The 19,318-nt window shown below is 36.8% G+C and overlaps 2 protein-coding genes across 3 annotated transcripts; both read left to right on the top strand.

The window, feature by feature from the left end:
• The first annotated feature begins 1,773 nt into the window (after positions 1-1,773).
• Positions 1,774-6,916, top strand: LOC120089874 (uncharacterized). Of its 2 annotated transcripts, none has more exons than XM_039047301.2 (5): positions 1,774-2,092; positions 2,618-2,715; positions 2,870-3,130; positions 6,260-6,344; positions 6,457-6,916. In XM_039047301.2, exons 1-5 carry the CDS (start codon positions 1,848-1,850, stop codon positions 6,533-6,535), a joined length of 768 nt encoding a protein of 255 aa, XP_038903229.1. In that variant the 5' UTR covers positions 1,774-1,847; the 3' UTR covers positions 6,536-6,916. The 2 variants fall into 2 exon arrangements, with proteins under 2 accessions (XP_038903229.1, XP_038903228.1); XM_039047300.2 differs by having other exon boundaries at positions 2,870-3,151.
• A 10,221-nt stretch (positions 6,917-17,137) lies between these two features.
• LOC150032725 (zinc finger BED domain-containing protein RICESLEEPER 3-like) lies at positions 17,138-18,650 on the top strand. Its single transcript, XM_090307002.1, has 4 exons — positions 17,138-18,006; positions 18,099-18,234; positions 18,318-18,440; positions 18,597-18,650. Exons 1-4 carry the CDS (start codon positions 17,138-17,140, stop codon positions 18,648-18,650), a joined length of 1,182 nt encoding a protein of 393 aa, XP_090163128.1.
• The last annotated feature ends 668 nt before the right edge of the window (positions 18,651-19,318 follow it).

The following is a 19,318-nucleotide window of genomic DNA, read 5'->3' as shown; positions in this document are numbered from 1 at the left end:
TACCTCTAGTGAGATCATATACGGCTCCCTTGCACGGCACGCTTTATTGTAACTTATATCCACATAGTAATCTCTCTTCGTATCCTCAACGATATGACGAGGTTTATAAATACGTCTTATGCCTATAAACTTATCTTTAATTAACTGACTAACAACCTAACTGTTGCTTGTTTATGGTCGTGATTCAGAATTTCGACGGAACATGTGTGCGAACATGAGTACTTTATGATCTTGAATATAACATACCCTTTCATTTTCACTACACGAAGGCTCCATTTATAAATCTCCTCAATACATTTGACAGTGAACAAAAATTTGTTTGACTTCCTGACCCTAAATTTAAATTTTTTGTTGATGGACAAAATAGATAACCACATTTTCAAGTCCTTTTTACTAAAAAATTAATTGCCCAACTTCAACATCTGTCCCAAATAAAGAGGTACCAGGCATAATCAACTCTTCCCTATGACTCGAAGACACAAATGGTGTAACCACTGAAGCTACTGTAGAACAACACACATTTCTATGATCACAATCTATTTCATTCAATCCTCCTGGTTGCTCATTACTATCCACTGAAGGACTACAACATTGCTCTGGATGACCACAATTCATATTATCTAGTCTAGATGATCTCTCATTATTAACAACTGAAGTACCGCCCAATTTTGTATCACTATAGTTCATTGAATTCAATCATGTTGAATTAATGTGGTCGTTGTCTAGTGATAATGTTGATGGTACAGTATTGGTAGACAATGAAATATCATCCTCTTCCTGACAAAACTCATATGATTTCTAGTATTGTCTATCCACAGTCGTATCATCATAATTCACATTTCTGAACCCCACTCTAATATTTTCGTCCTGATTCGATTTTAGCGTTACATATAACTGAAGTCTACTAAGCTCTTCCTGAAAAAGAAGGAAGCGAATATCATCATTGTTCCTTATGTATTGTGGAGGGGCTTCATATTCAAGCTTATATTTAACTCTCATTATAAGATCAAACTTTGAAGAACTGACAATTGTAACCTTGTAAATGTGAGATTTAAGTTCTTCATATTTCAATGTAACAGGCACAATGATTCCTACCAGCTCGTCCCCAATATACGAACTTTCATTCTCATCCCAATCACCTCCATATCGAATAAGTAGACATTTTTTCTGTCATCTTACAAAACGTACAAGCAATTGAAGTATACTCTCGCTCTCTCTCTCTCTTAATCTCGTTCTCTCTCATTCTCGTTCTATCTCTCGCTCTCTCTCTCCCGAACAAAATTTCGTAATGCTCAATTCTTACCTTTCCAAAAATAACACAACAAAAATAATGAAACATTGTTCTGGAAAACTTGTTCCATTCTGAAAAAGCCTCGTCTTGGAAATCCCCGTTAAAAAAAACTCTGTTTAACAAAACACTGTTGAAAACCAAGGTAGTAATCACTGTTGTAATGGAGTTTAGAGTTTAAAAAAATCACCATTTTATTTTGTTTAGGTATTATTGATTTGAGGCTTCAGTCGTGAAACTTGTCAAATCATTCGTACACTGACGAGCAATCACATCAAATCAGGGAATTTAAAGCTAAAGCGAGAGTGTTTGACTAAATGAGAGTGAGACATATAATGTGAGGCACTTAGTAAGGGCAATTTATGTAATCTAGTATCACGATGATGTTAATAGAGGGTCAATTGACATTACTTTTTAAAAATGGATCATTTGATATTTTGGATCCAAGAAATAGGTCATACATACAAATTTTTCAAAAATATCATAGTTTATTAAACCACCCTATTTGAGCAAAACCCCCGAGGCCACTGATATTTCTCCCACAAATCAAACCCCATCAATGGCGACGAGTACCGCTGAGGAGAGGGCGGCGGCGAAGGTGGAAGGGGCGGACCTTCTCGGGCAACCAACCTTCACAGAGCTCGATAATGGTCGCTTCCGGTGCGTCGAGACTGGCCACGAGGTCCTTGCCAAGGATAAGGACTCTTATTCTCGGACCAAGCGCTGCCGTCTCGGCCTCATCGATTTCGCTTTGTCCCATCGGAAAGCTCCTCTCAATATGTTCGAGCAGGACCCTCTCTCTCGGTACTCTAAACTTCCTTCTTATATGTACATACAATTCATTATCATCATACATGGAGATTCGTAATAAGAGAAAATTTAGCTCGGTGAACTTGTCGATTTCTTGGTTTCTGTGGAAATTAATAGGAATTTCATTGAAGTACTGCTTTTGTTTGATGGACTGCAGATTGTGAATTGAAAAAGTTAAGGATGAAATTGAAGTCGAGTAGAGTAGTATTTATCTGGTTGCTATTTTTATCCAAAAAAAAATCTGGTTGCTATTGTTTTTTAAAGACCTTCAATGTGAGCTCCATTAACCTTGGAAGTTGTTGATCTGGGTCTCATTGAGTTTGACATCCGTCTTTTCTTCGTATTTGAGCTGTAGTCTTTTAGTTATTTTTTAATGATTTTTCCATTTCTTGTCAGCAATTTCATGTTCAGTTGTCCCGTGGAGATTTGATCCCGTTGTTGTATTAAAAAAAAAAATTCATGTTCAATTGGAAATCAATGGCATTGGTTTTTTTTTTTTTTTTTTTTTTTTTTTTGCAGTTCGAAGCTAAAATGCAAACTGACTGGTGATACCATCAACAAAACAGAGGAACATATATGGAAGCACATTAATGGAAAACGTTTCCTCAACAAATTAGGTTTTTATTTTTCAGTCTACATGGATTTTATTGTAATCCTTTATCTTACCGATGATGGGGTCATGACAAGTTTTCTGATTCTCGTTGAGCTCAAGAAACAAATTGCATGCATGGGTACTATTAAGTGTTGAGAAAGTTTATATTCTCATTGTAGAGCAAAAGGAGTTAGAGAAAGTCTCGATGGCTAAATCAGGAGAGCAGCAAGGCAAGAAGAAGGCTGCCAAGGCTTTTAAGCCAAGTAAAGAAAATTCAAAGAAGAAGAAGAAGGAACAGGAGGAGACTATTTCCGAAGCCCAGAAATGCAATGGGGAGAGCGACCCAGAGGATGCCTTCTGGATGCCTCCAATAGGGCAGCGCTGGGATAATGATGATGGAGGAGACCGATGGGGTTCAGGATCAGATTCAGAGCATGAAGGTGATAAAATCATTGCAATGGGTATGTTTGTCAATTTTTCAAACTTGACATTATATTTACGTTTACATTTTCATTTGAGTCACAAGCGTGCTAAAGAGGAAATGTCATAGCTCATTGAATGCAAAATCTAGAATGAGTTGGGTAGTATGACATCAAGTGTGAACCTGATGCACATTGAAAATGGTTTTAACCTTTATGTGATTACTCTCTCGTTATTTTCTCTTACATAATAACACTTGTAATTAGTTGCTTTCTTTTTAGTAATTGCAGCTGTTATAGTTAACCATAGTTGTTAGTTAGTTTGACAGCTGGTTCTCTCTTGAATATATATTTAAGGGAACTTTCATTAATGAATTAATAAGAGTGAATTATTCCCTTTTAACTGTAATTTTCAAAGTAAGGTAGGAAGTTAGGTTGGGGTTAATGGTTGTGGTAGAGGGACCTTGGGTGTTCTTTCTTGGGTTTAGTTTATGGCTTGTGGGATTTTGGTTTGGGTTTAGGTTGCTTGTCTTTTGGCTGTTTGGATATCTCCTAGATATCTCTTTTGGGTTCCGATCCTCTCTTTCGGATAGGGAGGCGAATACTCGAGGATTATCCCTTTAGATTAGGGAGGAGGGATGTTGGAGTTTGGAGCCTCAATCTTTTGGAAGGGTTTTATGCAAGTCTTTCTTTTAGTGTTTGGTCGATCTTTCTCCCTTAGGTGTGTTGGTCTTTTCGGTGCTATGGAGGATTAAGATTCCTAGGAAGGTGAGGTTCTTTACCTAGCAAGTCCTTCACAGCCGAACTAACACATTGGATCGGCTTGCGAGGAAATTGCCTTTGTTTGTTGGGCCATTCTACTGTATTCTTTATCAGAAGGCGGAGGAAGACTTGGATCATATTCTCTGGCACTATGATTTTGCTTGTACTATTTGGGATTTATTCCTCTCAACATTTGGTATGTTGTATGTTCGTCACAGAGATGCTAAATTGAGAAGTTCCTCCTCAATCCACCTTTTGGGAAGAAGGGTTGCCTTTTGTAGATGGTGGGGGTGTGTGCGATTCTATGGGTCTTGTGGGGTGAGCAGAACAATAGGGTGTTTAGGGATATGGAAAGGGATCCTAAGGAGGTTTGGTCCTTTGCCCGCTTCCAGTATCTTTGTAGGCTTCAATATCGAAGACCTTTTGTAATTATTTTGTAGGCATGATCTCTCATAGTTGGAGCTCCTTCTTGTAGAGGGTGTCTCTCCTTTCTGTGGGCTTGTTTTTTTGTATGCCCATGTATTCTTTCAATTTTTCTCAATGAAAGTTGTTTTCATTAAAAAAAGGCAGGGACTTAGTGTTTAGAAAGGAAATCCAAGAATTATTGACGGAGGATCTAATATAGTTCTGTGAGTCAACCATCATTTTTTCTTTTTCAAATTATTCTGTGGGTTGGCAAGGCTACATTCTTTGAGTATTGGTGGATTTCTTTGGTGATTTTAAAGATGGCTCTCTCCTTCTTATATGGATGGAAAACTACGCTTTTGTTCCTATCCCTTACGATGAGTAGTGGATTTTCTAATCTTATGGATAGTTTGGGTTCTTTCTTTTCCATTAATTGGAGTTTTTATATCTCACTGGTGATTTTCATCTTACTAAGCATCTGCATGGTCAACAATACCACCGAAAATTCTTCAAGAGTTCAGAGAGCACTAACAAATTATATTAGACCTCTGAGAGATTTTATTACTTGTCTGCCACATGATGAGATTTCAGTTGCTACAATGAGTATTATGCCATTGATGTACCAGCTCAGGAACTTGATAAAGCAATTAGGGACCCCTGTAATTCTATTAAGCATCGTTTGTTCCCAAGTCATATCATATATTCCCAGCAGTTAGAGGAGCTTGAACTTTTTCCTGCACTGTTATTTATTTCTTCTGATGGGGAGATATGCACGTGTCTAATTTTTTCAGCATGGAAATGAGTTTACCCTTAGTCTACTTACTCTTCTGCATTGGCCTCCAGTTTGGGAAGGGTGGTTTTTGGCTGCATGATTTTACTGTTGCTTGAGAAGGTTTGTGTCAATTCCCCTTTTGTTAACCTTCAGATCCCCTTCCCACCAAAGAGAGGGGATGGCAACATATAGGATTGAATCCTGGGTTCTTATTCAAGGGAGTTTAGTCTAAGGCTGACTGTTGGGAATCATATCAGATGGAGCAAAGCCATACCTGACTGACTTAGGAAGCAGCTTTGTCTTAGCCTTCTGCTCGAGCCAACAAGTCGTTTCTTTCGGTTATGGATTTTGTTGCCCATGATTAGGTAGGGTTGTAAGATGAAACCTCAATCAACTAAATCAACTGAAAGTGAAACTAACATTAACTTCAAATGAAATTGATGTTAGTTTGGATTGGTTTGGTTTTAGTCCAATCTCTTGAAATCAAGTATTTTAGTTTTCTTTTCAACTTTGGATTCTCAGGGAGTGAACTGAAATAGTTAACAGTATTATTATTGGAGAAATCTTATGAGATGAGAACATTTCGGTGAAAGGAAATGCACGTATGTGTGTTTAACATATAAATATATTGTTCTTTCTTGGGTAATCTTATGTGGCCTCTGCTAAAAGGAGAAGATGTTTCATAGCGGGATTGATTGTGAAAAAATTACATCTATGGACATTAATTTTTTCTGGATAGGAAACAATTGCATTGATTAAATGAAATGATCCAAAAAGAGAACCCATCCATGGAGATTTCAGAAAATTTCAGGAATATCAACATTATTAATTTTTAGTATAAGGATGATCCTACCAAGAATTCAAGCTGTAAGTGGAAGCTTATCCCAAGTCTTGGGTTCAAGCCTCTAAGTTGAATGGAAAAGTTAAGAACTCTTTTTGTCTATTGGAGGCCATTGAGGTATGCAAAATCTTCATGAAGAAGTCTACCCGATGCCATAGATATATTAAAGAAAGAATAAAACTCTCTTTTGATGCTTGTGGAAACTGCTCACTTTCTTTATTGTGATGAATTACTGTCTACTTGTCTGACCTGTTTAACGGCAAATAATTCTTCACCCAACCCATAGGATCTTGTGCCTACAATATCTTGATTGTCTTTTCTTGTGGAGTGACAATTGTACTTTACTAAAATTGGTTCCTTTCCTCTTCAGATGACGAGGATATAGATAAACACGGTGAAAACAAGTCAGATGAAGATAAACATGGTGAAAACGAGTCAGATGAATTGTCTAAGCGGTATGTAAAAGAAACCGATAGCTAATATATGTGTCACTTTCTTCCATTCTGTTCCAAATCATTTCAAGTCCCATGTCGATTGTATCCTTACTGAATGTGTTTATGATCACAGGACCAAAAGAATGTCCATAGAGATTGGACCCAGCAGTTTTGCTTCAAGAAAGAAAAAGAGTAAGAAAAGCTCTACGTGAACAATATTTCTTCAAGCATCCCCAATAATCCAACTATATCCAGGTTGCTTAGGCATGCACGAATGCCTCTGCTCGCCATATCTCGTATGCTGCATCTTTCATTGGCGCCGAATTTTCCAGCTTTAGCTTCTGCTTATTTAACCACCTTGTGTTTTATCTTCTTCCTTAAAGTTTGTGCTCTTCTTAGCTTTAGCCTGATTTGCTTGATACCTTTCTATATAGCCAATTGAATCTTTATTGAGCAGGCTTCTGTTTTGTCCTCTTGGTCCTCCTTTTGTATCTTAGATATATAGATTGGTACATAATATTCCTCACTCGTCCCCATTCTTTTAAAACTTTCAAATTTATTCTTAGTTAATATATCACTTTATTTTAGTTCCATTTTTTCCCGAGAAAAAAGAAAAAAAAATATTTGTTGACGTGAGATAAAAGATGGATTGGAAAATCAGGTTGTTATAACATGTAAGAAAGAGAGTCGTATAATCATCCCTCTATTACTATTCCAAGCTTGCGGTGGCAGGTAAATCTTCGCATGAATAGGTTATTTAAAAATAAGAATTTGAACCTTAGGAATTTCTCGCATAAAACAGGCCGTATTCTATGTTTTTATTATTTTTTTAGTTTGTGTTGGGTAGAAAATTCAAAATTTGATAATATTTCCATGTATTTTCTACTTCGAACATTATATACTTATATATTTTTTAATCAAAGGTAAAGTTGAAAGATAAAAATTGTAGAGTGATTTAAACTTTCAATATTTGGGTCGGAGATATATTCTTTTTTATTAGTTGAGTTATAATAAGGGTGTTGCTAGGATACCACTTAAAACCAAGAATTGGAATATATTGAAATATAGAGATCAAGAACTACTGGATAAACCAAGTTTAAGGCACTTGGAACCTCGCCTCTAGAGTCTTCTAACCCTAGCCCCAAGTCACTCAATTATTTCCTCCCTTCCTCCGCAATGATAATTCATTTGCTTTTATAGATACTAAGCAATTTAAATAAGTCTATTATCATCGTCAATTTTGTTTTGGTGTATATGGATTTTGTGTAACAATCCGACCTTTTAGCATTCTGATAAGGGTCGTTACTCATAATTACACTTTTATATTCAAAATATTTTGACCATTGAAGAAATTAAATTTCATTAAAATAATAAACATAGTTTTCTAAAATAAATAACAAATAAGTAAAACCTTTGTTCGGGACCCCTAAAATAATGGAAAAAAAAATAACTTAAACAAATAAAATTTTGACCAACATTGAGTTTCAAATCAAAACTTTTAAATAGCTTGAAAATGTAAACTGAGCGGAAGCGATTTACATGTCCCATATGGCACGATCACAGGTCCCTCTCGTCACTCGCCGGTCTGTTCTTATTAGTACCTGAAAAACATAAATTAAGAAAGTTTGAGTATAAAATACTCAGTAAGTGATCCCATTTCGGGGATCAGGTTATGCATCCACGAGCAAAAAAAATAGTCTGTGGCTCATACAACTACATCGGGTTTTTATGATGAAAGGAAAACTAAAAGACGTACTATCTTGCCTTGATACGCATGTCTAGCGGCTCGTAGGCACACCGTCAAATATGAAAATAACGTGAACGTGAACCCGTCGACTCTCGCATGTCCAGCGGTCTGTAGGCACACAGTCAAACATGGAAATAACATGAACGTAAACCTGTCGGCTCACGCATGTCTAGCAGCCCGTAGGCTCGCCGTCGAACATGAAAATAACATGAACGTAAATCTGTCGGCTCACGCATGTCTAGGGCCCGTAGACACACTGTCAAACATGAAACATGAAAAAAAAGTAACATGAACGTAAACCTGTCGGCTCACGCATGTCTAGTGGCCCATAGGCACATCGTCAAACATGGAAAATAACATGAATGTGAACCTTTCGACTCACGCATGTCAAAGGGTCCGTAGGCACACCGTCAAACATGAAACTAGACCCGTAGGTCCTCTGAAATAAAACATGTGTCAAGGCGAGACAGTAAACCACTCTATTGGTCTATTCATGCATCACATACATAATATCAGTACTGATTAGAAATTCGAACATGTTCATAATACTTATAACTGTCATGCAACAAGTAAAACATAATGACAAAATCATGCTTCAAGAGTCCATTAGTTAACTTTATAATTCTAGACTAGGTCGCTTGACACAAAGACACCAATAATAGTACCACTTACCTCAACTTGGTAAAAAACACAAAACAAAATCTCCTTAGAACATTTTTAGCACACTTGAATCAATCTAAAGTTGTGGCTTGGTCCAAGAAAAATTCCAAAACTTGATTCAATTAGCCAATCTGATCACGAATTAAATCCAAAATCAATAACTTAATTTTCCACTATTACTCTCAATCCAAAAGAATAACCATCCAACAACTTACAAAACTTACCGATTTTCACCAATTTTCTGCAAAACAAAATGGTCTCTAGCTTGATGGTCAATGCCTTAAAACTTCCAAATCTTGAATCTAAGTTTCACACCAAAGACAGGTTACTAATTTAACCTAAAATCAAATGGGTGAATTTTACCTCCCAAATTATGAGGAAAATAAGTCTAACCCAAAGTTTTTCTCCAGATTCCGACAAAGATCAGGCAGTGGTGGTAGATGCCGCGTCGGCTCATGGATACTATAGATAGGCAGCGGGTGTTGCTGTCGGATGGCATAAATTTTTAGGCTAGCAGCTGATAGCGAGAGTCTTGCATGAGGAGGGTTTGCAAGAGTGGGAGAGAAGAGGGATTTCTAGTTTTGCAGATTTTATTCAGCAGCAATTACGAACAAATCATAGCTTCAAACAACGATCCAACCATTCAATTTGAGCACGATCCAACGGTTCAAACTTCAGCAATCGACAATTTTGTGAAAGTTGTCGTTCAAAAATCGAATTGCTTTCTTTTTTTTTTTTTGCCTCTTTTCACTCTCATTTAATTTTGAAAAAATATCAACTCTTTTATTTTTTTTTTCAAATTTTTAAAAGATAAATAAAATATTTTATCACAATATCTCCAAAATCTCCAAAAATTCTATTAAATTTATAAATCAATTAACTTTTTAAATTATCTTAATTTAGGCTTCAAAAACCAAAATTAAAGGGCATAAAATCCATCAATTTGATACGAATTAAATCCTTCCAAATATTTAAATCAATTAAACCACATGAAATTAATTATCTCTTTATTTTATTTTTTTTTAAGTTGGCCCTAAAATCCAAAATCAAAGGGAAGCAAAATTTAATATTTTCAAAATAATCAGTTCGAATATCTAATCAATTAAATTCAATTTAATCAATAAAACTTTTTCAATTATTTCAATTTAACCTCAATTTTCCAAATGAAAGGGAAATTTAAATTCAATAATTTTAGATAATTAACTTGATTTTTTCTGAAATTCGGGATGTTACATTCTTCCCTCCTTAAGAAACTTTCGCCCTCGAAAGTTCAAGTCCTTAAAGACTCGTGGTACTTAGTTCTTATCTCATTCTCATGTTTCCAAATTGCTTCTTCAGACCAATAATTCTGCCAAAGAACTTTTAATTAGCATTAACTCCACATTTCAGAAAGTCTTCACCTCCAGCCATGAATTGTATAACTTATCTGAAACAATATCATGTTACTTTCTAATCTTAAAACAAACACATATCACCATTTAGTCTCTCCTATGCACGAGTCTAAAAATATCACTTAAATGAAGCTTTTGAGTCCCCATATATTGTAGAGCATTTGTCATTCCAAAATATATCACCATAACCTCATAATAGTTGTAACTATTACCTGATGCTAGTTTCTAAGATAAAGACCTTCATGATTGCATACATTTATATTGAGAATGTTCACACTCCATAGAGTGGGTCACCTCACTGTCCATGTGTTCGTTGCTATCGTGATTCGCTCTAGGAGTATTTTGTATAAAATAAATTGGAAGAATAAGTTCTAAGTATAAGTGATGCATTTATGCTTTGATGCATTTAAGTAATTGTAACCCGTTGGGGCGTCAGATATATGCAACAGAACACACACAACTCCCAATAATGACGTTCAATTTTTCCTAAACCAGACTCAAGTATAAATCTAATTTAGGTTCCTAGTAAGTATAGGGTCGAACTCAGGGATTCAGCTAACCAAATGCAGACATTGCGTTGTATCTACTGTAGGGGTTTTCCTAAATAAATGTGAGAAATGTGTTATTTACACTAAATTGTTGTGCCTATGCAAGAGATGCAAAAGAGTTGAGTAGTTAGTGATGGATCATGTGAGAATGGAGTTTAATATAAGTGGACGCGTCGGTCTAAGATGAATGTACACAAACCAGGATGTGATGTAGATGAGATGGAGTGATTTGCTTATCTTTTGTTCATGCGTTAGACTTCATTCAACATTTCTCAATGCGAATAACATACAAAACCTATCTCTAGGATGCATGCGTCTAACACAGAATGCAATAGACACCAATAAGTCTATCTCTAGCTGTACTAGGCGTCCTACCTGATGCAGCTTAGTTATTCTTTTGAACAATCTAAGTTAAAGATGTTTTTTTACCAATTTGTCAAGTTTTCTTGAGTGTTGGAATGAAGTTTGGCATAAAGTATTAATGCGTTAAAAAATAAACAATGGCAAGTATGATGGATCAAATATATGAATTTTATAAAGAAACAGAGAGTCTTTACAAAAGCAATATTTAATTAAATGAAGTGAAAGCCATAAATGAGATGAAGGAAACTGAGTCAAGCCAAAGAATACAATCTCTTGTATTTCTTTGGCTCAATCTCGCTGTGTACAATCACTTGTATAGGAATTGGATGAAGTGTCTTTCTCAAGAGTGGCTTCCTCCGCTCCCTGACCGGCAGTGGTGGTGGTTCTCAACCCTTCTAATCGTCTGGCACCACAGCACAGCTTTTAAGAACCAAAATTGTGACTACAATATACAGAGAGAAAGGATCTTGATAATTTTCGAACTTCTTGACTCTGGTGGGACTTCATCTATTTATAGGTGTTGGTCATGTCCACTTGGTGAATGGGCAACATTAAAGTCCATGCCCTATTAGCCGCCTGACTCTCGGAAGCTTTTCAGACGCCGCCTGCTGGAAGTGCTCATACTTGCAAGTGGTAATGTGACACAATCAGCCTGGAGCAATGAATCTTCTCTGCGTTGAACTCCCTCTGACGCATGGCCTATGCGTTAGAGCTTTTCCTGCGGCACTTGTCTAATGCGTTAGCGTTAATCCTTGCGTTGAAATCCTGCAATACAATGTGTTAGTGCCGCGATATTTAGTAATAAAACTTCTTTTGCATGAGTTTACTAATGTTTGAATAAATCCATGTGTTTCTTCTAAAAATGAAGAGAATCTATCATTAAAATCTTAGTTGTTCCAACTTAAGAACAAAAATAACTTGTATTTCTACAAGTTATCACCACCCCCAAATTTGAACAATGCTTGTCCTCAAGCATTCCAAAATAATTCTTTGTTATCTCCTTTGTCTTAAGTGTGCAGATTTTGCCTCTCATCATATTCAATCATAAGCTTGAGATAAGAGTTTGGAAAATATAACTCAGATTGACTCTTTTCTAAAAGGACTAATGTTTAGTTTTAGGTGCAACAGACCTTTTATCACAACTTCTTTCATTTCTCAAAATATTCTCGTTTTTTCTAAACCAGCAATGTGTTAGATGCACTTTTTAAGATAAATGTTGGATAAAAAGAAAAAAAAACAATTATGAATTTTTACTTTACCCATGCGTTGTTCCAGGTATCCCACTTTCGTTTTGGCTTGCCCCCACGGGTGTCATGCGAGCATCTAACTACGGGTGAGAACCCTTCACAACTAAACTCATATCTAATATTCATGTGTTTCAAGATATAATTTCTTCTAGATAGATGAGTTATATGGGACGTGTTGGTCTAGGAGACTTAACTTCGTTTTGGCTTGCCCCTATGGGTGTCATGCGAGCATCCAACTACGGCTAAGTGCCTGTTCCAACTAAACTCATGTCATTTTAAGGTTTTTCTTTTGAAGTAATGATAGAGGAGTTGCGTTTAACATTTTTCTTATTTTGTTCCCTTTTATTTGTGATGTATTCGTTTGATGCGTCTTAACTCAGATTTTCCTCATCCCCAAATTTGGAGATGAGCTACTCATCCCAAATTTGGAGACGAGCTAAATCCTCATTGCTAAAAAAGAAACAAAATTTCAAAAAGGTTTTAAGAGTCTGAAAGGAGTTTAAGACTAAAGCTTGCACGCGTTTGAAGGTAAACATAACCTTTTTAGAGAAGTTCAGGCCTTGTTGATTTTCCTAACGCCTATTCTATACTTATAGATTTCATATAGTTGATATCATTGAGGTCAGGCAAAGCACAAGACTTAGAAAATATCTAAAGAACAAAAATCAAGTATGCCAAGGTCAACGCAAGGAACAAAATGATAGGAATTTCTCATTTGTTTTCATAAATTCACATGAAGTAAACAAACAAGTCAAGCAGATATAAAAGAACAATTAAATCAAAATACAAAAATAACCGAACACCCCAAAACTCTATTGTGCGATACAAAAGAACAATTAAATCAAAATACAAAAATAACCGAACACCTCAAAACTCTATTGTGCTGGATCTCTACGTTCTTCCTCAGGGCCTTCATCCATAAAACGCATGGGGTTTCTAAAATAGGCAGGTAGTGGAGACAGAGCAAACATTCCAACCAAGACCTGATTGATGTATTGCGTTGTGTAAACAAATTGGTTTTGCATCCGTCTTGTTTGCTGCCTTAGATAATCCCTTAGAACCTGATTCTGTTGCTGAAAACCTTCGATAGATGCGGCCAGTGGTCTGAACTGATCACTGATAAAAGTTTTCAACTCTTCAAGTCTACGCTGCGTTGAGGTGGTGTTGGTTCTTCATTTCTTCCAATTGGATCTTCAAAATTTGCTGTGTTGCTTGACCCTAGCCCAGTTGGTTAAAAAATTATTGGATGAGGCACAAAGTTGGGAATTGGACTTGGTGGGGGCAAAGGAAGGGAATAAGGGATTTCCTGATCTATATGAGTTGGTTCTTGATGCGTTTGATCAGAACTCCCTTCTGGCGGGGCCAATGGTGAGTCATGAAAAGTAAGATTGAGGGTTGGTTGCACTTCTTCAGCCGGAAGTTCAAGCTCAGCTTCATGTTCTTCGTGCTCTGAAGCTTCATCGCTATGTTCAACAATCTGGACGCGTCTTCTTTTGGGGGCACGTTTGGATGATCGAGGCTTGGTTGCCACTTCCTTGGCAGGTAAGGCAGGTTGATACGGTGAACCGCGAAGTAGACGCCTCACTAACTTTATGTCTATCAAGCCATCGATATCTTTATGATCATCCCCCAGAGGGATGCCCCCGCGTTCGCATAGTGCACAGATCAGCCATGGGAAGTAGAGTTGCCTTCGTGGCTCAGTCTTGATGGCCTTGATCTGATCCCTTATAATTCTTCCAACGTCCAAAGGGATGCATTGCATGACGCAATAGGTAGCCAGGACGTGTTCCTTTGATAATGTCTCATCATGCGTTGTAGGCATGATGCTCCGTTTGATCAAGTAATACCACAAATTCACGTCTGGAGTTAAATTCCTGAAAGCTAACATTTTTTCTCCATTTCTCGATGTTTGCCATTTGCTTCCAGGTTTGGTTATCGTCTTTAACGCATCTTCTAATTGGCTTGGCATTGGCTGCTCTAAGATGCGATTTACTTCCGCATCTGGATTACTGTCAATGTTGAACACTTTGTTTATCTTGTCAGCTGAGAAGCGCACTAACACCCCATCAACAAAAGTTATGTTCTTCTCCATATCAAACTCTCTATTGTAGAACATGTGGACGAGGTTGGGCCAAATACGGGTGTGCTCAACGCAGAACTGATTCCACCTCAATGCGTTTATGTTTCTGTTATGTATATTGGCAGAGGGTGGCGCTTGGGAAAGAAGCCCTTTTCTACGAGTATGTCACTAAATTGATGCCTTCTTCCCGAGGTCTTCTTAGGTAACGCGTTGGTTAACTTGTGTTTTCCTGTCGCGTGCTCTAACACCATACGTCATACAAAATGTTAAAAACAACAAGAAATACAATAAGCAAAATTGAAATGAAAACTAGAAAATAAAGACATAAAGATTGATATCCCAATTTGATGCAAGATTCCCATGTCTGGGAGGTAGTATGCCCACAAGAAAGAACTAGACTAATTAATAGTATAATGATTACAATGAAGTATTTATCTGTTAGATATCTTCTATATTGGCTAATAGCACCTAAAATGTGCTATCTCGTGCCGCTTAATTTGAGGTAGTTCCTTGGTTCGCCGCCATCCTCTTCTTCTCCGGTTGCTCCACTTGCTCCTCCGTTGTTCCCACTGCCACTCGTGGGTCGGAAAAGTCGCCAACGTCTTCCGATATTGGTAAGTTCCGAAGCTTGATCGTTGCATTTCTATTTCGCTAGATTATGATGCTCGAATATTCTGTCCCGGTGCTTTCTTGTTTATTTTCTCGACTGTTCCTCAACGCTAATGCCTCTCTCTTCCCTCTTCGATGGTTGCTCATCCGACCGCCAGCCGCCATTTTCATCGTCATTTTTTGCCCTAAGAAGTCGCCAACATGCTTTTTATATGATTTTTTATTTCAGTTTTGGTCAAATCCCACGTCGGCATGAAAATAGGTTTTGAAATCATAGTTTGACCATCTTATTTTTCGCTACTTTGAAGAATCAAAACTCTCCGACTTCCCAAAAAAAAACTATTTTTTCCTTGAACCATTTATTTAGCTGCAACATTTCGATATTTTTTGTCCAAATCATGTGAAGTAGTCAGAATAAAGAAATAAACGAAGTTTGGCTCAAACAGTAGAAAGTGTATGATACTCTTTCATCAAGATTCTAATGATAAAGACCAAATTTGTTTTGAAACCTACTACAATTTTAATGGCTAGTTTCAAGGGAGCTTGGTTTGTCCCTCTCTTGTTTCTTTTGACAAACCAAAAATCAATTGATAGTGAAACTAACATTTGATATTGACTGAAATGGAAAGTTATGTTAGTTTTGATTGAATCTTCTTGTTAGCTTAGAATTAGAGACAATGCACATTATTTACCTTTTATTTCCTACTCCCTTCTAATGATTTAGATCCACTTTAATTAGTTATTTCAAACTCTTATAGGGAAAATCATGAATACCCTATGTGCAGACGAGGTTGAGGTTGCGAATGAGGATGAAAATGTAGATTATGCTACTACGAGAGATCAAAACCATAGGAAGCAAAAAGGTAAAGTCGATGATCCTTATGTTGAGTATGAATATTGTGGTGCTTTATACGCCAATCGTACAAAGAGAAATAGGATGGAAAATATGGAAGCACACCCCGAGAACTACTGTGACGAGTATCCTTTCGGTCGTCCTTGTTGTGGTGGGGTAGAAGATGGATATAAAGAGAATTTGATTTTAGACAGTGAAAAGGAGGAAGAGGAGAGTTTAGGTGAGAATTGTGGATTTTTTTATTCTGAAGTTGCAAATATACTAATTGCAAAAATGATCGTAATTGATAAATTGCCTCTCAAATTTGTAGGGTTGGCAACGGGGCTGGGGCAGGGCAGGAGGGCGTCCCCCGTCCCCGGCCCCATAGGGGAAATTGTCCCCCATCCCCGCCTCCGTCCCCGCCATTTGAAGGTGGGGACGGGGGTGGGGATTCCCTGTCGAGGAAACAGGGTTCCCGCGGGGCCCCATTCATGGCAGACTTCAACGGAGGGGAGGAATGAGCGAGAGGGGAGGGATGAGCGAGAGCGAGAGGGGAGGATGAGTGAGAGCGCGAGGGTGAAAGCGAGCGAGGGCGAGCGTGAGGGCGAGAGCGAGAGTAAGAGCGCGAGCGAGAGCGAGAAGGGAGGGATGTTTTGTTGCAGATTGCAAAGAACGAGAAATGACTGGGGAGGGGATAAAAAAATATATATAAATTCGGGGTCGGGGATTAGTCGGGGTCGGGGTCGGGATTGGGGCGGGGATACTGTCCCCATCCCCGGTCAAATTGGGGAATCCTCGGAGACCTTCCCCGTCAAGTTTTTTTGCCAACCCTACAAATTTGTGGAAGGTAAAGGGTTTAGAAAGTTTTTAGAGCAAACTCTGTGCAAATATGCTCCACAGTTTGTCATTCCCTCTTCACGTACAGTAGCTAGGTATATATTGGAAATATACCTGAGTGAGAAACAATCTCTGAGGAAGATTTTTGTGGAACAAGGTCCTAGAGTTTCTCTCACAATTGATACTTGGATGTCGGATCAAGATATAAACTATATAGTTCTTACCGGACATTTCATTGATGTCAATTGGAAAATGCAGAAGAAGATTTTTAATTTTTGTCCAATTGAGAATCTCGAGAGACTATTGGAAAAGAAGTAGTAAGATATTTGATCAAATGGGATATTGAAAAAGTATTGACATTCACCATAAATAATGGTTGTTCAAATGATGCTTCTATTACTTATTTAGTTCGCCATTTCAAGAATGAGTTGGTTATGGATGATAAATTTGTGCATGTTAAATGTTGTGCCCATATTATAAATTTGATTGCATGTGATATCATGGAAGATTTTCATGAGTTGATATCAAAGATTAGAAATGTTGTTCGGTTTGTGAGGTCTATTCCTGAACGATACAATAGCTTTGAAAAATGTATTAAAGAGGAGAACTTATCTAGCAAGGGTGTCATGTGCCTTGATTTTCCGAATAGGTGGGATTATACCTACATGATACTTGAGGTAGCAGAGAAATTTGAAAAGGCATTTGAAAGACTAAAGATCCATGACATGGCTTATTTGGAAGAGGATATTCCCACCAGCAAAGATTGGGAGGTTGTCAGAACACTTCTTCCATTCTTATCGTTATTTTATGAAGCAACTTTAAGACTCTCTGGTTCTCGTCATGGCCCTTCAAATGTGGTCTTCGATGAGATAAGCACCATCCAAAATTATATTAAAAAGTGTTCTTCCAATAGTGATAATCTTGTTCTCAAAGACATGATAACAAAAATGCAAGTGAAGTATGATAAGTGTTGGGGGAGTAGTGAAAATACTAATTACTTGTTGTATGTTGCCGTTGTTTTAGACCCTCGATACAAGTTGAAATTTATGGAATATTGCTTTAGTAAAATGTCTAAGGCCAATGTGGCAAAAGAGATGTATAAGAAGGTTGAAGATGTTTTGAGACAATTATTTAGCGAGTATAGTTTGTCTGCTGTCAACAATGCCTCATCTACTCGAGCCATGGCCCGTCACTCAAATGCAGGAGAAAGTTCTACAAAAGATGATGTTACTAAGGCTTTCCGTTTTAAGGATATGTTTGATGAGATGGAAGAGGATAAAAAGCTTGAGGCTGCAACAGAGTTGGACATCTACCTAATGGAACCTCTTGTGAATCAAGAGGAGAATTTTGACATATTAGAATGGTGGAAGTATAATTCTCTTAGATACAAGGTTCTTAGGAAATTGCCCGAGAAATATTAGCAATCCCAGTATCTACAGTTGCATCTGAATCTGCGTTTAGTATTAGTGAGGGTATGATTGATCCCGTGTCCTTTACATTGCTTCCAAATCTACTTGAGTTTTTTGCATGCTTGCACAATTGGCTTAGTAAGGACACTGCACGAGTTGATCTTCGAGAACACATAGAATGGAGGAAGGTAAGGAAATTTTAATATATGCTCATATCTGGTAACGTGTTTATTGTTATCTGATGTTATTTGTATGATATTTTTTGTTTTAGATTTCAAAGGAGCTTAAAACCAGCATCAACCAAGAGGGTGGGGACTTGGTTGAGAAAGAAGATGTGATTAGGATGCTTCAAAATATGAGCTCTTTAGACTTACTCTTTCTGTTGAACTTCTTGGTACTGTATAGTAAAAATGATGAAGAAAAAAAAACTTCTTGGTACTGGATTGAACCCTTTTAGGATTGTTTCTCGTGAATTGTTAAACTTCATTGTTAAGTTGTCTACAACATCAAGTTCTATCTTTTGTTGTAATGTTTATTTTTGTTTGTTAAGACATTCTCTTCGGGCCACGTTAACCGTTTGAAGGAGAACGTTTTGACTATATAATTTAGCAAAAGTACACAAGGGCATATGACGATAAAGCCCATCAAGCAAGCATGGGAAACAATAATTTTAAGGAAAAATTATCTTTTTAGTCTCTGAATTTTGAAGAATATGTACATTTGATTAGTAAGTTCTTAAAATGTGACTTTTTGAGGGGTTTTTTTAAAAGTTTCAAAAGTCCCAATTTTTTATTATTATTATTATTATTTTTAATTCTAAAAGACTCATTCAGAGAAAAACCTAACTCTTTACCATTACTTTTTAAGAATGAATGTTCTGCCCATTTTCAAAAAATTAGTTTGTTTAGTACTTCTAAACTGTTGTAACTTTTTATAACCCCCACACAAATCTTTTTGGCTTATTTGATTTAAAAAGTCAATAATAAATTTTTTATATCAATCCTAAATCTCAAGGAATCTATTTCATTAATTCAAGGAAAGGTAGAAAAAGTTTTTACATTTTATTAATTGATAATTATAGTTATGAATTTATTTTGTCGACAATGAATAGGAAAAAGGTTATATTGCATAATTAAAAATAGTGAAGGAATGAATATAATAATTGAATTAACCATTCTAAAAAAAAAATTAAAGAAATCAGAAGATTGAATCAATTTTCATTAACTCTCCAATTATTTTCTCGACACGTCTCCCTATGTTCTAATTTCTATT

Source organism: Benincasa hispida, chromosome 11 (genome assembly GCF_027475165.1).
Source record: "Benincasa hispida cultivar pf3 chromosome 11, pf3_genome.v1.1, whole genome shotgun sequence".
NCBI classification, from domain to species: Eukaryota; Viridiplantae; Streptophyta; class Magnoliopsida; order Cucurbitales; family Cucurbitaceae; genus Benincasa; species Benincasa hispida.
The sequence above is the reverse complement of the archived record's forward strand: the minus strand, read 5'-3'. Positions and strand labels throughout refer to the sequence as shown.